Below are 14,404 nucleotides of genomic sequence, written 5' to 3' on the forward strand. Positions count from 1 at the left end.
TTACCCACTTTAAATGTAGGTCTGAGTTTATGAAATACACCTAGAAAGAAGTTCGGTTCACATTGGCCTATCACAATTTTTTTCGAAAATTTCTCAGAAATTTAAAAGTTTATTTTAACATTTTAAAATAAATATATTTTAATAAAAAAAATAACCCTCTTCCACTTATTAATATCCCATTGATCGCTATTTGTATATATCAATAAAATATTAACGCATGACAATATATGTATTATATGTGTTTGATCGCCCGCTCTGTTGCCGCTCGACCATCGTCGACCGGCGATCATTGGCTGGTGACCTACGATCAACCAACCTGACTTTATAATATATTAATAAAAATAAATATTTTACTCCCACCATAATTTGAGCTCATATAGTTTCAATTATTTTTTTATCTCTTTTTTTTTTTTGAAATGATCTCTTATTTGTTGCACAATCAGATTATATAATAATGTGTGGGATTTCTCTAAATACTCATCTCGCTAAAGATTGAATTTTAGTTTTTCCATTTATAAAGTTCATTTACTGCTGTTTTTATTAAGTGGGTACCTTCTAGTTTTTTTAACAAATTTAAAGTTTTTACAAATTCATTTTCTTATAAAGCTAAATCCAGTTCTTTTATATTTTTTTTTTTGATAATTTAAATCCAATTTCTTAAATTGTCATTTTGTGCTTGTAATTAAAATTTGTATCTTTTTTGGGTGTAATTAGAAGCATAAGAAGGAAGGAGAAGGAAGATTAACAAAGAAACTCAGCTAGCACTATCATTTTCTTTCTTTAATCATCTTTTAATAAATCTCCCTAAATAAACAACCTCAAAACTTCCACCTCTTTAAATAATTACATGGACTTTCAGATTTATATTATGAATTTTTCTTATCTGATTTTTTAATTTACTCAGTAACAAATTTATAGATTTTCACATTAATTGGTCTGTTGATAACGAACCAGACGGTTTGTCCGGTTCAATCGGTTTAATTATATTCAGATTTCACAGTTTTTTTGGGTTCAAAACGGTTGAACCGAAAGTCTGGTTCTAACAGTACAAAAAACCGGATTGGACTCCAGTCTCCGTCGAACAGGCCGGTCCGGTCCGGTTTTTTAACTCTGCTACAATAGTACATATATATAACCCCTAAAACATAACACTTCAAGTGCAATAAAATACCTTCCCCAAAATACAAATTACTAAGCTTTTCCCACAACCACTGATACAAGGGCGACAATGACTACGCACAATACAACAAGCTTCAGAAGAGCTTTATCACCCTTAAGTTTTCCCAACTTCTTCTCCAATCCGGGCACCATCTTAAGCTTCCCCTTATCAACTTTGCGATCCTTTTTCAATTCTGTTATCTCCATCTTCAGTCCACTTTCAAAAAAATATAATTCGATTAGCTCCACCTCCATCTTCTCAATTTTCTCCTTAGCACCAATAAGATGATTCTCTACATCAATTGCATGGCCACTCAAATACTTCAACTGGAAAAAGTCTCCTCTGAGATTTTCCCCTTCCTTCCTTAGCTCCTCATTAGATTTCTTCAAAGAATACAGCATGTACTTGATATGAGGAGCATATTCCTCATCATACCACTTGAAGTAGGGGCATCGTTTCACCTGTAATTACACATAAAATCAGAAACAATCTCAAGTACAATCAAATCAAATAGAACCCCTAATGAAAGAAACCCAAAAATCAACAACGGGTTGGAAGGGTTTGATATATAAAGTCTCGTTTACAGTTGCAGACGTGATTTTGTTGTTATTTAATTTTGCATGTGTCTTTTATTTTAATTAATTAATATACTTAACGGTGAGGGATTGCACGCACATGACAGACTTCCAATTAAGGACCTTAAGTACCGAACCCGTATAGTTGGAAAACCAGATAAAGATAAAAAAAAAATAGTTTAGGGACCTAATGAATAAAAGTGGTATAATTTAAGGACCTGAAAATGGTTTTCCTATATATAATCTCATTTCATCCATGCATTATGCATATCCCTATAATATATATATATAATCTCTTCGTATCATAATATATCTTTCATCAACTTTATTATTTCACATTCATCATAAATAACTTTATTATTTCACATCTGAAAATTCAAAAGAAACGATGAACTGGACAAGATTCTCGGCAATTACAATTCTGGTGGTTTTAGGAGTTGCTGTTCTGGTCACATCAGTCGAAGCTCCAGGGGCCGGCCGCGGCGGAGGTGGAGGAGGAAGAAGTGGTGGCTGGCGTAGTAGAGGCGGAGGTGGAGGAGGAAGAAGTGGTGGCTGGCGTAGTAGAGGCGGAGGTGCAGCAGGCGGTGGCCTTCTGTTTGGAATCGGTGCCCACGGTCATGGTGGCCACTCCGGTTCGATAAAATGGGGTGCAGCTGCTTCTAATTATGGATTTCCTTTATTGGCGGTCATCTTGTTGGGGGTGATTTAGGAAATTACTTAGATTATCATAGAACTGATTATCCATTCTGTTCTACAATCTTGCATGTAGGTAGAGATCTTGAATTTATTTATCTTTTGATATTTCATTTTAATTGATGATTTTAAAATTTGTTTAGTTTTTATATGAGAGATGAGATTCTTATGTAGACTCAGTTTACCACGTCATCCGTGAACTAAACCTATCATATAATGACACGTCATTAAAATGATGTCAATCTTGTAAATTCGTTTATTACTTATTTACACTTTGAATAGTAATATTACAAGACTGTCATCATTTTAATGACGTGTCATTATGTGATAGGATGAGTCCACGGATGACGTGGTGGACTGAGTCTACCTAAAAATTTCTCGTTTTTATATTTCTATCGTTTTCGGTTAAAAAAAAAAAAAAACTGAAAATCTATAAAGTGGCTGTTAGTTAAAGAAAAATCAAATATAAACAAATAGTATTTTTATAAAATTTATAAAAAAACAGTATTTTAAACTAAATCCCATAAAAATAATAATTATCAACACTTATTTATACTTATGATTTTTCCGAAATAAAATTTAATTAACTTCGTTTTTCCTTTTCGGTTATTTGTATTTTAATTTTTTATTTGAATCATCGGAAAAGTTAGAGAATGTATAATTAAATTTTAATGTTTTTTCAATATTAAAAATTAAATTCTAGAATTCTAAAAAATGGATTTTTCTAATTACGGGTTTTATTTATAAATTCAATTAAAAATTGGAACAATTAAATTGATTGGAAAAATTTGGCTAAAACTGCAAAAAGATGTTGAAATTATGCTATTATATGAAAAAAAATAAAAATAAAATTGGATAAAATTCGAATGACCTATATAATTTTGAATTTATTTTAGTATTAGCCAAAAAAATAAACATACTTAATAGGCTTAATGTTCCAAAAAAACCTCGACTTTTTAGCTTCTTTTCAATTTCATTATGATGTTGTAAAATCACCGATTGTATCCAAATTCACACTTTTGAGTTTCAATTGTACCCAGTTTTGTAAATTGGATTTTTTTCCATTAAAAAAAATTCAAAATATATTTTATAAATAAATTATTTGAACTCTTTTTCATCTGCAAAATTCAAAAATGAATGACTTATTTGAAACTTTTCCAATGAAAAAGAGGTCGATTTAATATTTGTGAGTATAATTGGAAGTGAATGGTGTGGATTCAGGCACAATTGATGATTTTACAATGTCATGGATGAAATTAAAATGGACTAAAAGTTTGAGATTTTTTGGAACGGTAACTTAGGACTATTTAATATTGGTTAAAAACAATATTATTAAAGTTTGAATCGTCGATAATATTCAAAAATGTACTATAACGTTTCAAAAATGCCTACCCCAAAAAATTTATGATTTGTCGCTTAGGTGGCATGTCGGTGCGTGCTATATGACAATATACTTTTGAACATTATTGAAAAAATTTAAATATTTGGATATTATATATGGAATTTTTGCTGAACGTTTGACCTTTTAAAGTCTAGTTTTTAGCAATGGCACACATCGGCATGCTAACACATCAGCACAAGTATGCTCAAGTTGGGAGTAAAACAGTTTTGAAACGTTATAATATATTTTTGGACATTATTGAGACGATTGAATCAAACATTTACATATAATGGGGACTTTCTAAACGTTTGGCCTTTTTAGATTATTAGACATAATTTTTATGGAGTGAATGATCAAAAAACCCCCTGAACTTGGCACGAAATATCAAATAAGCCCAACCTCGCAAAAGTGGATCAAATTACCCCGGAACTATGCAAAAACGTATCAAATACCCCCTTCCCCACTCTCACCTTAGAGAGTGAAAACACTCTCCGATTTTAAGTGGTTTGAGATGGTTAAAAGTATAAAACAGCCCTTAATATTAATTTTATTCACAAAAATTATATTTAATTATTTTTAAAAATATATTATTTTTTTATAATTTCAAAAGTTTAAAAACCTTATTAATTTCTAAATAAAAAAACAAGGACTATTTTTAACTTTAACCACTTTAATTATTAAAAGTTGCCAAATTTCGTTTCCTCCATCTAATCTTCTTCTCCTTCAACAACAGCCTCCATCAATTTCATCCTTCTCCGTTTGCAGGGACCGCCGCCGTAAGAACCGCCGTCCGCCGTTCTTCAGGGCAAATCCAGAACAGACCCGCATGGGTCTCTTCTTCGTTTGTGAAGAACAGACCCACATATGGGTCTGTTCTTCAAACAATTGAAGAACAGACCCATATGTGGTCTGTTCTTCATTTGTTTGAAGAACATACCCATATGTGGGTATGTTCTTCAAACAAATGAAGAACAGACCCACATGTGGTCTGTTCTTCATTTATTTGAAGAACAGGCCCATAGGGTATGTTCTTCTTCATGAAGAACTGACCCTACGGGTCTGTTCTTCAAACAAACAAAGAACAGACCCATGGGTCTGTTCTTCAAGGTGGTCAGGCGGCCGGGTTTTTCTTCCGGTGATGGTTAGTTGGCGGATGTGGTGGGTGATTAGAATTAGGGTGTTAATTTTTTAGGGTTTAATTAGATTTAATTTTGGTTAATTATGATTGATCAGAAGTGTAATTAGATAATTAGGAAAAAAGATAAAAAAAATCCTCAATTTTATATTAATTTGATGTTAAACTAAATAGAATTAATTAGTATTTTAATTAGAGTTAATTAGAGTTAATTATGATTAATTTTTACAATTTAATTATTTCACTCTCTTTTTTGGTTAAAAGGGTGAAACCGATCCGGTTTTACATAGTTGTGGGGTGATTTGATCCGGTTTTGCGAGGTTGGGCTTATTTGATACTTTGTGCCAAGTTCAGGGGGTAAATTGAACCTTCACTCAATTTTTATGCTATAAAAATAAGACTTCTAAAAATATCCTAAAATTATATTAAAAAAAAATAGGATTTATCACTTTATATGAAACAAAAAAAATTAAGAATTATCAAATATAATATAAATTACAATCATTATATTTTATATGTCACATGATATTATCTCATATAGTATAATTTTGGGTTAATTACATTAAAATCACCACCTTTGCACGAATTCTCAAAAACAACACGACCTTTAAAACACACCTTTCATTTACTTTCAAAAACAAAATTTTGCTGATTTGAACATCCAATCGGAGTGCCACGTGTCATGCCACGTCAGCGAAAATGCTACTAAAAATATGCCCATGTTGTTTTTGAAAATAAATGAAAGGTGGTGCCCAGAATTGCCACGTTTTAAAGGTAGTGTTATTTTTGCAATTTCGTGTAAAGCTGGTGATTTTATATGTAATTAACCCTATAATTTTTAAAGAGTGCCACTAAATTAACTTTTAAGCTATTAATATATGCTCGTTTATAATTTTTTTTTTTTAACCGCAAATCAAACTAATAATTTCACACAAAGCCTCTTTAGTTTATGTTAGAATACTATTCAAAATTTAAAATGATAAATACCCTTACTAAAACTAAGGTTAGCTGCAGGTAAATTTACTATAAACAAACATCCTCTCTAATTTTAGAATAAGCTTACTTTGCAAGTTAAACTATAATAGTTTCATTCATGTTGGTTTACAATAGTTTAGGCTTCATTAACCCTTTTTACCCACTTTACATGTGTAGGTTTGAGTATAGAGTTAATGCCATAAAAATTCACGAATTTTATATGTTTTCTCATTTTAATCGCACAGTTTAAATTTTCTCATTTTCATACACGAACTACCATTTTTTCTCAAATTCATGCACGGTACTGAGATATCACGACTCTATTGGTCTAATTCGCTGAGGTGGAGGTCATGTTATACCAATGAATGAGTCAGTACAGTGCATGAATTTGAGAAAAAGTGCTAGTTTGTGCATAAAAATGAGAAAATTTAAACTGCGTGATTAAAATGAAAAAACATGTAAAATTCGTGATTTTTTTTAACATTAATCCTTGAGCATATGAAATACCAGAAAAGAAGTTTGGTTCACATTACTATATCACAATTAATTTTTTTTTTACCCACTTTAAATGTAAGGCTGAGCATATGAAATACCTAGAAAGAAGTTTGGTTCACATTGGTGTATATAACAATTTTTTTCCTCGAAATTTTTTCACAAATTAAAAAGTTGCCTTTAACATTTCAAAATAAATATATTTTAATAAAAAAAAAGACAATATTATTCCTTTCTATTAACATCTCATTGGTCACCATATATAAAAAAATATATTAATTAACACGTGAAATATATATAATAAATATATTTGACCACCCGTCCGTTGCCCTTCGACCACCGTCGGCCAGCGATTATTAACTGGTGACCTACAATCAAAGGACCCGAGCCCATAATATATTAATAAAAATATATATATTTTAGTCCCACAATAATATGAACCCATGACCTATGGAACAACTATACATTTACCATCAAAAACAAGGTTTTTATTGTTAGCTTTCACTATATAAAACATATGCACGCCCTTCAGTTGCATATGTTAAAATAGTAAGTATCCTGAAAAGTTATTACACGTTCTGAATGGAAAAAATAAGAAAAATATTTAAATTTTTTTTAACTCATATTAATGAATCATTGACTATGTGGTCACATTACATGGGTGCAACAAAGTTTTATGATATGTTTATATGTTTGTCTTTTTCATGCAAATAACACTTCACTTTAATCTCATTTAATCTATATCCCTATATATATAATCTCTTCGTATTATAATATATTACTCCTGTCTCACATTTAAGAGTTATTATTATAATAATACTCCTTCCATCAACTTTATTTCATATCTCATATTCAAAAAGAAAAACGATGACAAGATTCTCGGCAATTATAATTCTGGTGGTTTTAATTGGTGCTGTTCTGGTCACATCGGCCGAAGCTCGAGGGGGCGGCCACGGGGGAGGTGGAGGAGGAAGAAGTGGTGGTTGGGGTAGTGTAGGTGGAGGTGTAGGCGGTGGCCATGGTGGCCACTCCGGTTCGATAAAGTGGGGTGCGGCTGGTTCTAATTTTGGAGTTCCTATAATGATGGTCATCTTGTTTCTGGTGATTTAAGGAATTAATTTAGTGTGTTTATGCACTTAGAATAATATAGATCGGACTTGTGAGTGTTCATTACGTGGGTTATTAGCAAAAACGGTATCAAAATTTTACAATATGAATTAAAATAATATCTGTTATTTAATTTGTGTTTCTTAGTAGGGTTAATGTTATAAAAATTTACCAACTTTATACGTTTTCTCATTTTAATCACGCAGTTTAAATTTTCTTATTTTCATGCACAAACTACCACTTTTTTTTTAAATTCATACACAATGATGAGATGTCACGGCTCCATTGGTGCAATTTGCTGAGGTGGAGGTTATTTTACACCAATGAATGAGTGTCACCTCAGCACCGTGCATGAATTTGAGAAAAAATGATAGTTCGTGCATAAAAATGAAAAAATTTAAACTGCTTGATTAAAATGAGAAAACGTGTAAAGTTCGTGTTTTTTTTTACATAACCCTTTTTAGTACCGTAATTTTTAGTATTTATTTCATATCAGTTTTTGTTTTACAAATCCCGTCCAATTTTAAATGACGTGACAACCGGTATGTACTCACTTTAAAACAGTCATTTACATATAAAAGTGGCTGAAATTAGAAAAACAAATTGATCTAAATTAACTAATAGAAGACATGGTATCTAAAAGATACAACTTAATGAATGGGTATCATTTTGATAATAAATATAAATGTTAGGTATCATTTTGGCTAATAGCCCTCATTCTGTTCTACAATCTTTCATGTAGGTAGAGATTTCGAGTTTAAATTGTTTGTTTAGCAGATCTTGAGTTTATTTAATCTTTTCATTTTTTTTAATTGATAATTTTATTTATTGAATATGTTTAATTTTATTTTTCTATCATTTTAATTAGTAACTTTGTTAATTTTTTTCTCTAAAGAGATTTGAAATTATTTGAGAATAATGATTGTTCGAGTTTGAACATTGAAAATATTTTCTCATCCATTGTTATACCATTTAAAATAAAAATTAATATTAGTTGAAGAAATATCAATTTATTATCTTTTTAAATTGATAAATTTGAGTAATTTAGTGATAAATTTGAGTAATTTAGTGATAAATTATTAAATAAATCAAATCAATCTTTGAATTTCATGAGAAGGCATAGTCTAATTGAACGAAACCCAATTGATCAAATATAGTTTTTTTTTTTTGATGAATTGATCAAATATAGTTGGATAATTATATCCTAAGACAATTCTTTTTCTCCAATTTGTTTTCCCATTTCGTGGGAAAATATGGGTTTATTTCTCTTCGCACACAAAGTTGAAATAGCCATTTCCAAGTGGGAGGGTGGGAGTGCGAAAATGTTATGTTATCAATGAATTGTTCATCAAATGATTATTGTGTACATTTATTGACTCTATAATCTATAATATATATATATTCAATTGAACATGTTGAACACTATCAATACTCCAATTTGAGCATTTGACGTTATAATTCACATTCTTCAATTGAAAGTGGACGATTTAAGTTTTAGATTAAAAAAATACAATTAAGTTATAGGAAGTATTTTAATTATAAAATTTTAATGAATTTTTTTAATAATACTTAAAAACAAAAATATCAGTATGAGTGATTTTTAAAGGGCTAATGTCATAAAAATTCACCAACTTTACATGTTTTCTCATTTTAATAACGTCGTTTAAAAATCGTCATTTTATACACGAACTATTAATTTTTCTCAAATTCATATACCATTCCAAATTCTGGTGAAAATTTCTGAGTTGGCAACCGAAGAGTGACTTGTCATAACAAATCATATAGTGACACGTCGTCAATTTTTGCCAGATTATTGAACGATGTATGGATTTGAGAAAAAATGTTAGTTGGTGTATAAAAATGACGATTTTTAAACGGTGTGATTAAAATGAGAAAAACGTGTAAAGTTGGTGAATTTTTATGGCATTACTCTTTTTTTAAAATACCAAATCTCGTTTAAGTAGTTTGATTTTATAAAAAAATTTATCGAAAACTGATTCTATATAATCAAATCGGAAGCAGTTATATTAGTTAAATTAATCTACACCATTCATTTTATAATGAATGGTGTAGATTAGTGAATATGACTCATAATGTCCATTTAAATATGAGGGCATTCTAATTCCGATAAATATTATAGAGCGGAGGAAGTACTAAATTTGTAATTATTTCTATTGAAAAAATGAAATGAAATTACGTGTTTTTATTTATTTCGTGGAAAGAACACTGACTCCACTTACGCGCCTCAATTTCATCACATCCATATCCATAAATATGTAACTTTTTATCTCTTCATATTACATATCCTATTCCTATCTCATATTAAATCATTAAATATTAAATTAGTATAATTTTTCCTCCTTCAATCTTTATTTCATATCTCAAATTTTAAAAACACCGATGAACCAGACAAGATTCTCATCAAGAAACGTCGCAATAATAATTCTGGTGGTTTTAATAGTTGCTTTTCTGGTCGCATCAGCCGAGGCTCGAAGAGGCGGCGGCGGCGGAGGTAGAGGAGGTCGAGGTGGTGGTAGCAGCGCTAGAAATACTCCGGTAAGGGGTTTTACCCCTGCAGCCGGTAGAGGCGTAGGCGGTGGTCTTTTGGTCGGAGCCGGTGCCCGTGGTGCTGGTGGCCATCGTGGCCACTCCGGTTCGATTAAATGGAGTCCGGCTGGTTTTAGTTTTGGATTTCCTTTAATGGCGGTCATTTTCTTGGTGGTGATTTGAGGAAATAATGTGTGTTTATGTATATAGAATATTAGAGATCTGAATGTTCATCTTTTTTTTTTTTTTTTGATAATATCTTAATGTTCATCTTAATTTCTTGTAGATAGAGATCTTGAATTTATTTGATTTTTTGATAATTTATTTTAGTTGATAATTTTTATTTATTAAATATGTCTAATTTATGCTTTTCTGTTATTTAGTAAATCATTTGTTGATAAGTTGTAATTTTTCTACAGAGATTTGATAATATATATTTTTTTTTTAAACGGTCAAACATCTACATATCTCTAGTTTTTCTCTTTAAATTTTTTCTTTTTCATAGTATTGTAATCATACTTTTGGTCTCCCTGTATTAATATATCTACCTTGGTTAACAAAAAAAAAATATTTTTTTTATCGAAAAATTGAGCATTGGATTAAAACTTAGAAGCCGAAGAAATGTCTCCGGTGATACAATGCCAAATGTGACTAGGAACATCCTCCATCATCACAGAAATATCCGAATGTTTAAAAATTTAAAAATTTAAAATTATAAGAAAATTTATTAATGGTTAAAGAACTAAATTAGTATCTACTTACTTTTAAAAATTAGAAAGTCAAAAGGTTAAAAAAATAAAAATAGTATCCGGTAATTTTTAAAATTTTAGGGGGGCATTACCCCTTCATGTCTCCATGGAGATCCGCCTATAATTATCATGTTAACGAAATTTAAAATTCACATTCTTCTTAAGGCTCAATTATAATTTTTATGTTTTTAGAGAGGGGTGCGAATATTAGATTTCGTTAACATGAGAGTCATAATTAAGTCTTGAAAAATATAAAAGGATTTTAAGAATCTGGGTGAAAAATATGAAAGTCATTTTTGAGCCTTTTACCCGTTTAAAAATGAATCCGGCCTTGATAAAGCAGCTCATGAACACCCACAGGTGCAATTTTCACCCATATTCATTTACCCACCCATACCCACCCATTATATAAAAGGTATGTGTTATAAAAGGGTAGTTATATGTTAAATGGGTAGTAAATGGGTAAAACATTTCCTACCCATTAAAATAAGGGTTATAAAAGGGTTTGACATGGGTACCCATACTTTACCCATAATAATTTAATAGGCAAAATTAGTTGAATGACACATGTCAATTTTAGAGTATTTGAATTTTTTTAGAATATCAAATAAATTTTAAATTGGCAAAACTCATGCGGAGGCCCCTGTAATTTACCGGTTTTGTTCGAGAGGTCCCTATCCGAAAGTTCGTCATGTCCGGACCCCTGTACTTGTCATAATCCTTATTTTAAGGCCCTTTAGTGGACGGAATTAGGCAAGTGTAGCACACTCTCGTTAAGTGAGAGTGTGCTGGAAAATTATTCTAATTTTTTAACTTTTTAATTCTTACAAATTATGTATAAAATACACACAAAATATAAGGACTTCTAACTATAATTTACCAGTATCTTCTTCCTCTAAACCTTTAACTATTATAACTGCTTTTCTAACTCTGCAACCATAACATCGCTCAGAACTTCGAATATCCAAGCAAAAATTAGTCTAATTTTATAATTTTTAATTCCTATAATTTCATGTGGCGGCGGCTTCACTCTTTTGCCGGGGGTATCCAAAACTCACTCAGATCTGGCAATGTTCTCTTGAAAATAGACCCAAAACCTCCACCCATCAATCATCTGACCACCACCACCACCACCACCACTAACCTCACTTCTAAAACAAATACAAATTAAAGAAAACCCAACCTTTTGTTTGGCAAGAAAGAAAAAAACCAAGAAATTATACAATGTTCAGTGTTCATAATTGGTTGAAATTGAATCGTATTTTTATGCGGGTATTCATATTTGCAGTTGATAAATAGAGGGTATCTAACCTTGTTTTTATTAGTAATACTGATGTTGAATTAAAAATTGGAGATCTGAAAGAAATGGGAAGTAAATGGAGGAAAGTTAAAATAGCTCTTGGTTTAAACATGTGTCTTTATATTATTGTTATGCTACTGATTTTCAGAAGTATATTAGACGAACTATTCGAAGTTTGACAAACAAGTAAGCACTGCGGTTCCGACATGGGTTTGGCTCGGATTATTAGAACTTCGATGGATAGCTTCTTTAGAGAACTGGTAATGAAGAACATTACATGACTGTCAGATTAATTGGAAGAAATTGGAAGAGACATAACGAAGAAGATGATGGAAAAAGGATACTTTTGTCCTCAAAGTTATTCGATTATACCATTTTTTTATTAAATTATAGTTTTATATAAAATAAATACTTAACTTGTGATGCCACGTGGGCATCAATAAATATGAAGAAATGCCGTGTCACTTTTTTCCATTAATTAACGGAGAGTGGACTTCACTTTCCATTTTCCATCCACATAAGGGCTTTAAAATTGAATTATTGACAAGTACAGGGATTCAGACGTGACAAACTTTAGAGAAGGGGCCTCTCGAACAAAACAGGTAAAGTACAGGGGTTTTTCCATGGGTTTTGCCTTTTAAATTTTAAAATCAATATTCAAAAGTCATAAAGAACCAAAATAATTTTTTTCAAAAAATAATTTTTTTTTTTCGAAAAATATTTTTATTTTCAGAAAAATATTTTTTTTCGAAAAATATTTTTATTTTCAGAAAAATATTTTTTTTCGAAAAATATTTTTTTTCGGAAAATATTTTTTTCCCGGAAAATATTTTTTTTTTCGGAAAATACTTTTTTTTCGAAAAATATTTTTTTCGGAATATATTTTTTTTCAGAAATTTATTTTTTTCGGAAAATATTATTTTCCAGAAAATACTTTTTTTTTTCGGAAACTACTTTTTTTCTCATAAAATTAAATTTTAAAAAGTCAATTTCTAACATTTTTTTTAAATGAATCAATTTCTAACATTACACATATAAAGTGGATTAATGGGTGGGTTAGGGTCATATAGGGTTATATGGATATGGGTACCCATATAAAATTAAAACGAGTCATAAATGGGTAGATTACCCATTTATAACCCTACCCATTTAAACCCAACTCATACCCACCCAAACCCACCCATTTGCCACCTCTATGAACACCCAATCTTCTACTGATATAACTAAGTATTTTCAGAAATCATTTAATTGCAATTCTTCCATACCTCCCAAATTCTTCCATATTACCCATGAAATTTCGATTTTTGACAACATCGAGTTCCAAATGGCTGTTGCAAATGTTAAAAGGGTATTACATACGTAAATATGTTTATAAAGTAGTTATAAATAATTAAAAAGAAATCTTATTATAGACGAACCGAAAATATATATTACTTGGTTATATAACTATACTAGTGTAAAACCCTCGCTTCGCTTCGGAATTAATTAAATTAAAGATAAAATATGAATTTGAATTCAGTAATTTAAATTACATAAATATTAACGGTTTAGGAAAAAATTGTTGTTTTAATATTCAAATTATATGTATGATTATATTAATTTTAATATTTTATCTGACATGATAGCATAAATTTTTTTGAATAAAATATGGATAATATATTATACTATTAATTAAGCACTATATAATGGTATATCAGATAATTATAAGTTATATTAAATGCGGCTATTTAGTTTTTCAAAATTAATATATTATTTAGTTCAAGATATATTTCTTTTTTCATTAATATGAACAATTATTCAATATGAAATTTACACTTAATTATATAACATCAGTTTCAAATTCAATAACTAAAACATAATTTTTAAATATGAAAGCAAAATTTTCAACTAAATCAAAATTTGCAAAAAATACAATTTTATATCAAAAACAACCAAACCTGTATTTAAATAAATTTAATTTTTACTATAAACAGTAACAAAAAACAAAAACAAAAAAAATGAGATGAAGAGTATTAAGTGTAAAAAAAGACACGTCGGCTAAATGGACATATAATTTATTTTAATATATATTTAATATAAATTTTGTTGTGGTTTATATATGAATAAATAAATTTGGCTATTAAATTTATTGATAAACCTAGTTCCCAAGATTAATGAAAAACATGGTCTCCAAGTTTATTGGTACACTTAGAGATGAGTTTCTCATTAAACGTGGGCATAAATTTCATAATCTATTAAAAATGCTGTATTTTTATATAATTATCAAAATTATCTTTTAAAAATTATGTTTT

At 29.7% G+C, this 14,404-nt stretch overlaps 2 protein-coding genes across 2 annotated transcripts; both read left to right on the forward strand.

The window, feature by feature from the left end:
• The first annotated feature begins 2,122 nt into the window (after positions 1-2,122).
• LOC126662223 (uncharacterized) lies at positions 2,123-2,533 on the forward strand. The gene is made up of 2 exons (XM_056103988.1): positions 2,123-2,434; positions 2,504-2,533. The coding sequence occupies exons 1-2, from the start codon at positions 2,123-2,125 to the stop codon at positions 2,531-2,533; spliced, it is 342 nt and encodes a 113-aa protein (XP_055959963.1).
• Positions 2,534-7,277: 4,744 nt separating this feature from the next.
• Positions 7,278-10,247, forward strand: LOC126660600 (glycine-rich cell wall structural protein 2-like). Its single transcript, XM_050354167.1, has 2 exons — positions 7,278-7,511; positions 9,927-10,247. The coding sequence occupies exons 1-2, from the start codon at positions 7,278-7,280 to the stop codon at positions 10,245-10,247; spliced, it is 555 nt and encodes a 184-aa protein (XP_050210124.1).
• Positions 10,248-14,404: the final 4,157 nt, after the last annotated feature.

Source organism: Mercurialis annua, linkage group LG8 (assembly GCF_937616625.2).
Source record: "Mercurialis annua linkage group LG8, ddMerAnnu1.2, whole genome shotgun sequence".
In the NCBI taxonomy this organism is placed as follows: Eukaryota; Viridiplantae; Streptophyta; class Magnoliopsida; order Malpighiales; family Euphorbiaceae; genus Mercurialis; species Mercurialis annua.